The sequence below is a fragment of the Phascolarctos cinereus genome, unplaced genomic scaffold (assembly GCF_003287225.1).
Source record: "Phascolarctos cinereus isolate Bilbo 61053 unplaced genomic scaffold, phaCin_HiC Scaffold_5;HRSCAF=322, whole genome shotgun sequence".
NCBI classification, from domain to species: domain Eukaryota; kingdom Metazoa; phylum Chordata; class Mammalia; order Diprotodontia; family Phascolarctidae; genus Phascolarctos; species Phascolarctos cinereus.
The window spans coordinates 305,291,826-305,301,884 of NW_027555958.1; the positions used below are offsets into that span (position 1 = coordinate 305,291,826).

At 44.8% G+C, this 10,059-nt stretch overlaps 1 protein-coding gene across 1 annotated transcript; it reads right to left on the bottom strand.

Annotated features, from left to right (window-relative positions):
* Positions 1-3,752: 3,752 nt before the first annotated feature.
* SOST (sclerostin) lies at positions 3,753-9,823 on the bottom strand. The gene is made up of 2 exons (XM_020972735.2): positions 9,574-9,823; positions 3,753-5,884 (listed from the first exon to the last, which is right to left on the bottom strand). The coding sequence occupies exons 1-2, from the start codon at positions 9,791-9,793 to the stop codon at positions 5,460-5,462; spliced, it is 645 nt and encodes a 214-aa protein (XP_020828394.1). The 5' UTR covers positions 9,794-9,823; the 3' UTR covers positions 3,753-5,459.
* Positions 9,824-10,059: the final 236 nt, after the last annotated feature.

Here is a 10,059-nt window from a genome sequence, read left to right on the forward strand (position 1 = left end):
GGCAAAAATGACAAAAAGGAAAGCAATAAATATTGAAGAGGTTATGGGAAAACAGACACATTGATGCACTATTGGTGGACCTGTGAAGGGGTACAACATTCCAGACAGCAATTTGGAATCCAGACAGCAATTTGGAAGTACACACGAAGTTACTATAGTACAATGCTCTTTGATCCAGCTATAATATTGTTAAGTCTATACCCAAAAGAGACAAAAGAAGAAGAAAAAGTTCCTTATGTTAAAAAATATGCATAGCAGTTCTTTTTGAGGTGGTTAAAAATAGAAATTAAGAGTATGTCCAACGATTGAAGAATGATTAAGTTGTAGTATATGAATGTGATGCATTACTATCGTGATGTAAGAAAGGAAGAAATAGATGATTCCAAAAAGACATGGGAAGACTTATGTGAACTGATGCAAAGGAAAATGAGTAGAACCAGGAAAACAATTTATACTCTAATATCAATATTATAAAACTGAACAATTTTGAAGACTTTTATAAACTGATGAAGAATAAGATGAGCCGAATCGGGACAATTTGTATCATAACAACAACACTGTAAAAATAGTGCAAATTGATCTGATAAAGGTCTAATATCCAAGATATATAGGGAATTGATCCAAATATATAAGAGCAAGATTGACAAATGGCCAGAGGATGTGAAGAGATAGTTTGTAAAAGAAAGGGAAACCACCAACAAATATATGAAAAAAGAAATAACCCAAGTGACTAACAGTAAGAGATATCCAAATGAAAACAACACAGGAATTAACCAAGCTGACAAAAAAAATGGAAAGAGACCAATTATTGCAGGGACTGTGGAAGGTCCTGCACATTCACGTACTACTGGTAGAGCTATAAATCGGTTCAGCCATCCTGGAAAGCAATTTGGAGCTCTAACCAAAAAGTCACTAAACTGTACATAACCTTTGGCCTGATTAGCGCCTACAGTAAATAGAGGGCTGGATCTGCAGACAAAAAGACAACAAGTTCAAATCTATCCTCAGACATTTATTGGCTGTGTTACCTTCTTAGCCTCAGTTTCCTCATCTGTTAAATGGGAGTAATAGCACCAACTTCCCCTGGTCATTGGGAGGCTCAAATGAGATGATATTTGTAAAGTGTTTTTTATCCTGTTCCCAACACCACTACCCCCAAGAGAAAAAAGAAGGAAAGGAGCCATACGGACAAAATATTTTAGCAGCACTTTTTGTTATAGCAAAGAACTGGAAATATCTCCATGAATTGGGGAATGGCTAAATAAATTATGGAACATGAATGTAAAGAATGTTATTGATCGATAGGAAATTATGAGACACATTCAGAGAAATCTGGGAAGGTTATACTCTGATATGGAGTGAAGTGGAGAATACCAGGAAAACAATTCATATGATGATTACTATATTGTAAAGGAAAACAACTGTGAAAGACTTAACAACTTTGATCAATTCCTGTGAGCAATTGTGGCTCTAGGAGACTGAAGATGAACAATGCTTTCCACTTCTTGACAGAGAAGCGGTAAACTGGAGTCAGCTGGTGTCAAAGAGGATAGAACTCTTGGCCAGGAGTTGGAAAGACCTGAGTTCAAGTCCTTCCTCAGCCACTAGCGTGTGACCCTGAGCAAATCACCTAACCTCTGTTTTCCTCAATTTCCTCAGTTGTAAAAATGGGGATGATAATAACACCAAACTCACAAAGTTGTTGTGAGGATCAAATGAGATAATATTTGTAAAAGTGCTTAACATAGTGTCTCGCATACAGTGGATGCTATATAAATATTTATTCCCTTCCAAAATGAGACATTCAGTCTCATATGACTTGCTGCAAAAAATACTTGCAGCAAATTTCTCTGATATCCAAGATATATAGAGAATAGATTCAAACATATAAGTACCAGAGCCATTCCTCATGGCCAATGCGTGTATTTGCTTTGTTTGGCTATAGTTATTTGTCATAACGGAAGACTGTGGGGCCATCTCCAGTCATCCTGATCTGTATCTTGCCACTGGAGCCAGGTGGCTCTAGAGGAGAAAGTAAGGCTGGTGACCTCACACAGCACTTCCTCACTTAAATCCAATTCACTTGCAAGTCATGGCATCTTCTTCCTAATGTCATGGTCCTCTTCAAGAATGAAGGACAAACAACAAAGAAAGACTAGTTGTTGGAAGACTGAGGACAGTTTTGGCATGTGGGGAATGGTAGTGATACGAAAAGAATAGAACATTGATAAAACATTTTTAAAACATACAGAAGATAGTTCACAAGGGTGACAAGCAGAACAGGGTTGGAACTACTGTGCTAAATTAAAATATACTTAAAAAGAAGATCTGGGCTCAAGTCTCACCCCTGACACATAACTGGCTTTGTGACCCTCACCAGCTCACTTAACCTCTCAGTGCTCTAGGCAACAACTTTCTAAGAGGGTAAGTTGCAAGAAGGTGCTGACCATACTGGTAAGCTGGAGTTTTCTCTTCTGAGAGTTCCTGTATCAGTGAAATTCCAGTTCCAGTTCCTAACCCCCCTCCACCTCCATATACATTGTCGCAGTCATTGCATATATTGGTTTTCTGGTTCTGCTCACTTCACTTGTTATTAGTTCATATGCCTTTGTATGCTTCTATATACTCTCCATATTTACTGTTCTCATAGCATGGTGTAAGCATGAACCACAATTTGTTTAGCCATTCACAATCAATGGAAATTTACTTTGTTTCCATATCTCAGCTACTACAAAAATTGCTGCTATGAATATTTTGATGTATATGAGTCCCTTTCTTTTTATCATTGACATCCATGGGGTTGACAGTGTGATCTCTACTGGAATTCTTTTGTAATCCCTCTTAATTCTAATGTCTTTCCTCTGTTGATTAGTTCCTATTTTTTCTGTATAGAGTTTGCATATAGTTGTTTCTAGGCTGTCTACATCATTAGATTGTGAGCTCCTTGAGGACAAGGACTGCCTTTTGCCTTTCTTCGTATCCCCAGCAAATAAGTTCAATTTCTGGCATATAGTAAGCAAGTAATAAATGCTTATTGGCAATTGACTGGGTCAAAATGTATGGTCATTTTTGTCATTTTCTTAGTATAATTCCAAATTGCTTTCCAAAATGGTTATGGGGAAGAGTATTTCAAGCCAGGAAAAGAGCAAAGACATGGAGTTAGGAATGAATATGGCCTGTCTGGGAAATCGTACTGATTCGCCTGGCTAGAGAGAGTTCAGACTGGGGGGAGGGAGGTAAAGAAGATAAAATTACATCGAGAAAATGAAGGCTAGCTATCTTGTTGTCAAGCTCCTTGAGTGTCCAGCTGAAATTTCCCTTTAGGCAAAGAGGAATCATTGGCGGTATTTAACAGGGCAGTAACAAGATGAAAGGGATGCCTTAGAAACATTAATCTGGCAACAGAGGATAGGATGGATTGGGTAGGGAGAAAAACAGGACCTAGAGAGACCACTTAGACTTCTAACTACTATAGTAATGTAGGCTGGAGGCTATGAGGGCCTGGGCTGGTCTGAGAGTAGTGAAATGGAAACATTAGAGGTGGATAAAGAGAAACATTTCAAAGCAAAAATTGGCAGGCCTTAGTGACTGAATTGATTCAGGTGATGGGGGAGTCAAAGGTGACTTTGAGGCGTCAAGTTTAGGTGACTGGAATAATGGGAGTATCATTGACAAGATTTGTGTGGTTTAAAAAAAAGCCCACATCCTTTTTTTTTTAAATAATCATTGTCTTTATTAACAATACATTTGGAATCCTGAAAGACCAGACTGTTATTTCATAAAGCAATATTAATTTTTTGTTCTCTACGAGAAAAATACTTTTGCATAAATAACTTAAACAAGAAAATAAATATGTAACTTATTCTTTTAAAAACAATTACTTTCATTCCTGCGTCAGGGTCCCACCTGGAGGCACTGCAAATGCAAGCTACCAGACCTGCAGGCTTTCACATTGAATACGCTTAAAAAAACACATACGTACACATACACACACACACACAACAAAACATTTTTTAAAAATTATACACAAAGAAGTATCTGAAAATGTTTTGCCAAAAGATTTTTGGACTGCAGTTATTGCATTTTGTGGGGTTTCAGCATATGTACAGCAGTTGCAATTTTTTTGTTTGTTTTTGCTTTCCAACAATGATCTTTCAATGAAAGGAGCATCAACACATGTACGCGTGGGGCTAAGCTATTTTCAGGAGAAGAATGTGCCAGTGAACTACATGTGCATGGACCAGGCCTTTTGACTGGCTCATCTTTTACAATGAACCAACACTGGTCTCTGTCACGAAGACCTGTGGGCACAGACCCCAGGTACTGGTGGGAGGAGAGGGGCTGGGTCACGAGAGAACTTTGCAGAGGTTACCATAAGAAAGAAAGTGTTAGGTCAGGAATAGAACTGTCCTTCTGGGAGAGAGGGCACGGTTTCTCCAGCTGCTTTTCCCCCAACACCCTCACTCCGGGCTTACTCTAAGAAGTACTGTTATTCATTTCCTACCTAGGTCCCGTTTTGTGTTGGGAGTTAGCCCATCTCCTTGCCCTGCTGACAATTCAGTGGTGGCTGAAAAATGAAAGTTCACAAGGTTTGCAAAGTATAATAACTCTGCAACCACCCCCACCCCACCCCAGGGGGAAGAATTTGCTTACAACTGAACTGGAAAGCCAAGCTGTGAAAGTTACCATCTCTCCACCCTCCTTGAACACTGGCGAACAGAACTAGGTTTTGATAGGAGGGCTAGATGATCTGGTAGTTCAGATTCTCAGAGTTGGCTGTGTCCTTCAAGATCATCTGGTCCAATTTCTCTAGGCTTCCTATTTAAAGGTGGGATTTTCCTTTTTGACAACCTGATGTTACTTACACCTTAAAGACTTCCAGATGGAATTGGGACCAGGAGACAATGGAGGACTAATCTCATGCCACTTTCTTTTCTAATCAGTAGGTCATAAATATTACTGAAGATTGCAAAGCCCAGGGCTTCATATACCCTTTAGGCGCTCCTAAGCGCTCTCTTTTAACTCCTGGGGTATAAGCAAGTTGGCGGAAGGGATGGGGTAGTGCAGAGACTCTCCCCTCCGAACTCCTGTGGTAGTGGGGGGGGGGGCTGGGAGTGTCTCGGTTACAGGAGATCCTACCTGTCCAGCCCTCCCCTTCCCAGAAGAGATCCACCAGCTTGTTCCAAGGCTGGCGGGAGGCCCCCTCCCCTCCACGTGGCTACCCCACGTTGCTCGGTCCCCTCCCAGTTTCCCAGTGGCCTGGCTATCAGTCTTCCTCACCCTCTGCGCTAAAAGGTTCAGGCTTCGGGATTTGGGGAGACAGACCCTACCCTGCGCTTCAGGAATGAAAACAAAACAAAACAAAGAAACAGACAAAGACCCAGAGGCCTTTGCGGGGTGACCTCGGCTCTGGCACGTCTTGGAGGGAGAAGCGGCCTGGGGCAGGGTCTAGGGGCTCCCTAGTAAGCATTCTCCAGCTCTGGCTGTTTGGACTTGCCGCTCCGGATCCGGGACAGCCGCGGCTTCTTGTTCTTGGGGGGTCGAGCGGCCTCCTTGCCGAAGTCCTTGAGCTCCGACTGGTTGTGGAAACGAGTGTAGCGCTTGCATTTGCAGGAGGCCACTACACGAATCTTGTGAGTCCGGGACTCCTCGCCTCCCGGGCACAACAGCTGGATGCGCTGCATGCGGTAGCGGTCAGGGATGCAGCGATAGTCCGGGGCGCTCTGGCGCCACAACCATTTGCGCCCAATGGCATTGGGCTGCAAGTGCGCTGGCCCGCACTGGCCCGAGCACACCAGCTCAGTGACCGGCTTGGCGCTGCGGCAGGGCCCATCGGTGATGTAGCGGGTGAAGTGCAGCTCCCGGCAGCTGTAATCCGAGGCGTCTAGGGGTACAAGGGGAAGCAAGCTGCTAGTGACCAGCGATAAAGGTGGTATCTGGGCTAGAAGCTCCCCTGACCTCTCCAGGTCTAGCCAGCTGCCTTAAACTTCAAGCATCAAGCTCTTGTCCTCTCTCCCCCACCCCCGCCCCAACCCCTAGGAGCCTTTTCCTCAAGCCTTCAAGTCGCATTTCCTTTGTAGAGTTGTCAATGCCTAGACATTTGAGCTTTTGTGACTAACTGGATTGTTTCCCAAATCATATTCAAAAAGTCCTGGAAACCGGGCAGCTAAGTAGCGCAGTGGATAGAGCACCGACCTTGGAGTCAGGAGGACCTGAGTTCAAATGTAGCCTCAGACACTTGACACTTACTAGCTGTGTGACCCTGGGCAAGTCACTTAACCCCGATTGCCGAGAGAGAGAGAGAGAGAGAGAGAGAGAGAGAGAGAGAGAGAGAGAGAGAGAGAGAGAGAGAGAGAGAGAAACAAAGAAAAAGAAGTCCTGGAAACAAACCACTTTGGGTCACTCAAGCCAGCTAAAGATTCCTGTCTCACCCACCCTGGCTTAAACAATTTTCTGGGCTCATCAAGCCCCTCTTGCCTGATTCTGTCCTGCTCCCAAATATTCCTTCCCCCAAATCCTGAGTAGATTTAACTTGGCAGTCACTCCTGTCAGACAGAGAAGGGAGGTGGAAGGATTATCAAGGACAGAGTCCTAGCACTGGTTTGTCCAGCAGATGTGGGAACCATTTCGCTAGAAAAAAAGAGAGGACTTTAATGTTAACTGTGGTGTGTGATGAGCACTCCTGCCCCGTTAAATTGGGCTACTTCCCCGAGGTTTAAAGGTGCCGAAATGCCTGTTCCTTTACAGGCAGTAACATACAAGGCAGACAGAATCCAGCCTTATTTATTCTGTGCTGAAAGTCTCTCAGGAAACCAAGAAGGGAAAGGAAATCATTATGGGCATGAGAACTAACTGGACCTTTGCAGAGGAGCAAGGCTGGATACAGGTCCTGATGGCTGTGGCAGTGGGGACTGGAAATAGGGGACTGGAATGGGGCTTTAGGAACAATCTAGGCCCTGTGGATGAACTTGGTAGGGAAACAGCAGAGTTTTCCATGCCCTCTGGGAGAAACACTCACATTTCAAGTCCAGAGTTAAATGAAGAAGGCATACTTTCCAAGTGTGGGCATCTTAGTGGCATAGTGGACAAAATATGCCTCAGACACTTCCTAGCTGTCAAGTAATCTATCTGCAAGAAAGAAGTATTAGTAGTACCTCTCTCATTGCAAGGCTGAAATTAGGTAAAGCACCATGAAAATCATAAGCTAAAATGAGGAAAGGGAGCTAAGCTCTGACTAAAAACCTGTCAGTGATTGATATAGTGGAGTCAGAAGATCAGAGTTCAAATCTCTCTTTGAAAGCTTATTGCCTGTATGACCTTGAGCAAGTCACCTAACCTCTCTGGGCCTCAGTTTCCTCATCTGTAAAATGAAGGGAGTGGGCTAGATGGCTTGTGAAGTCCCTTCCAGCTCTGGATTCATGATCTTCAGGTTCCTAGTAGCACTGAAAGCCTTACAAAAAAAGTCTGAGTCCCAGAGGATGCTGGGATGGTGATGCTATCTCTGCGGGATGGCCATACCTCCTGCCTCTGGGCCGAGCTCTGAATTCTTGCAAACAAAAGGCAGCTGAACTGACAGCTGCGGGGGGCGAGGGGAGGTCAAAACTGATGAAAAATAGTCCCCAGGACAGACAGCAAGAGAGAGAGAGAAAGCCTTCCCCAAGGCTATTCCAGAGGCTCAGAGGCACTGAGCCAAAGAGGGGACCTGTGGGCAGCAGTGTAAGCTTTGGCTCCACCATGCTTTTATTTAGTTTCCCTCACCAGGCTGTATTCCTAGTTAAGAGTTGGGGTTGCAGAGTGTGGGGGCGGCCTGTGTTTGCCCAGGGAAAGAGGCTTCTAGGGCTAAGAATAGTGCTGCCCAGTTTAGGCACTTCCTCTGTAGAGAAAGAATGGTATTTTGAGTGGTAGGATCTCAGGGCAAGCGTGTTTACTCATGTAAACCCAGAGGCTCCTCCCCCACCAAACCTTAGACTTGTAAAATCTGTAAAATGGGCATAATGACATCTGTAGCACTTACCTCACAGGGCTGTGATGATGTACATAAAGTATCTTGTAAGTACACTAAAAATGGCAGCCACTATGATTTCCAAAAGGTCTTTCTGGAGTTCGGACTATATTGGGCAGAATTCAGGAATCAGCTCTTGACCCACTTGGTCTCTAGACCCTGAATTCTTGGGAGCTGGGACTATCTTCCTGTTCATGTTTGCCTTCTGCCCAGGAAAACCGAGATCCAGAACAATGCCCTTCTCTGGGCTCTCCTTTTCTGGAGACCTCTTTGAATGATCTAGATGGATTCCCTTATCACAAACATACATGGGAGAGAAACTCCTGGCAAGCCCTTCTTTCCACACAGTGATGGTGGGTTTGTCTGTGGCTGACTTCATAGGCCTTTACAGCCCCAATCTTTCTTGTTTCTTACTGCTAGTCTGAGAATCTCTCAGGTAAGATTTTCCTCTGACTTTGTAGCCCCAGATTAGGTTTAAGTATTTGTTAAACAGAACACAAGCCAACACACCCCATGCCCACTGCAGATGCTAAAAACATCTTCGTGCTGTGGGGGAACAGAGAAGTCATGGAAGCCAGGAACCAGGACAAAAAAAAAAACCTTCAAGTGCAAGGGTTACTCTTCTGACCTTGCTAAGGCAAAATCTGAAATTCTCACTTAGTACTGGATAGTTAGGGATAGACTTTGGTCCTCCCTCCATGCTCCCTTCCCCTATCACCAGCTCACTGAGTCAGATTTTTAAGGTAGACTTTTTCTTTCCACTCTGCCTGTAAAGAATTGGGTTTTGTTTTGTTTTGTTTTGTTTTGTTTTGTTTTTCCTGATCCTTATACTCCTCTGATATCCTCTGCTTCTCAAAAGCTGAGTCTCTGGCTCCTATACTTTGCCCAGATTGTTGCAAGGTATAATGGGGGGGGGGGGAAACTAACACTCTAAAATTGGAATCAGACAACCTGCTATTTACTACTTGTATAACTTTAGGCAAGTTACTTCACATCTCTGGGCCTTGGTTTCCTCATATATAAAATGAGGAGGCTGAACTGAGTGGCCTCCAAGGTCCCTTCCAGCTCTAAAGCTCCTGTCCCCATTCATATTCCTTTTACACCATCCCTGCTACCAACTGATAATCACAGCTGTGAAGCACATCTGTGACAGTTGCTGTGGCCTGGGGTAACAACTCTTTGCCCTGCCTCATACTGCCATGGCCAAATCCTGATGCTGCAGGTAGCTTCCCCTGCCAGTGCCCCTGGAGCACTTAGTGGGTCTAAAAGAGAGGGCTGTCTCCCCTATCCTTTAAAAGTTCTATAAAAAAAGAAATTTGACAACTTCTCCAGCTACCAGATCACCAGACCACCCAGGAGCAGTGGCATAGGGGTGGGGTGGAGGAAGCTATAGTACCACTCTCTTGGTTAGGCAGAGCTGGGCACCCCTAGTGATGGGGAAGAACTGTTTCCCCAATATCACCAATGGTTCTGAAACCCTGCCGATTATAATTTAGCAAGCACAGATAGAGAGGCCCTCATCTAGGACAACCCTCTTGCCCTTCCTGTCTTGGTCATTGTACTTTGAATACCTTTGGGCTCCAAGGGGTGGTGTGGGTATCTCCCTCCATTCTCCGCCCGGTTCATCGTCTTGTTATTGCTGTTCGACAGGTCAGGCGGAGGCTCGGGCTGCTCACTGAGCTCAGGGATGATTTCGGTGGCATCATTCTTGAAGGCCTGCCACCCTTGCACAGAGTGGAAAGCAACCTGGACCAGCGGGCACAGCAGGCAGAGAACTAGAGGGAACTTCATGGTGCCAGCTAGGGTGGGGGCAACCAAACCTTCAGCACTCACGGGCTCCAGTCCCTCTTCAGCACTTTCTCCTTTTTTAAATCCCCCCTTGCTGCTTCGCTAGCCAATGGGGACACAGACAGAGAAGGGCCAGCCCCACATTTCACTTGGGGGAGGGGTGGTAGGAGGCTGAGAGGGAAGGCAAAGGGGTGTGTTCAGAGCCAACCCACCCCACCACTTTTCTCCCCATGCTTTCCAAACTTCCAAATAGCTCCAGCCTCTTCCCA

Bases quoted from the DNA above. Each gene is read 5' to 3' on its own strand.
- SOST (XM_020972735.2), bottom strand. From the start codon at position 9,793: ATGAAGTTCCCTCTAGTTCTCTGCCTGCTGTGCCCGCTGGTCCAGGTT. The intron at 5,885-9,573 runs GTATTCAAAGTA...TTGTACCCCTAG, and splicing joins CCACCCCTTGGAGCCCAAAG to ACGCCTCGGATTACAGCTGC.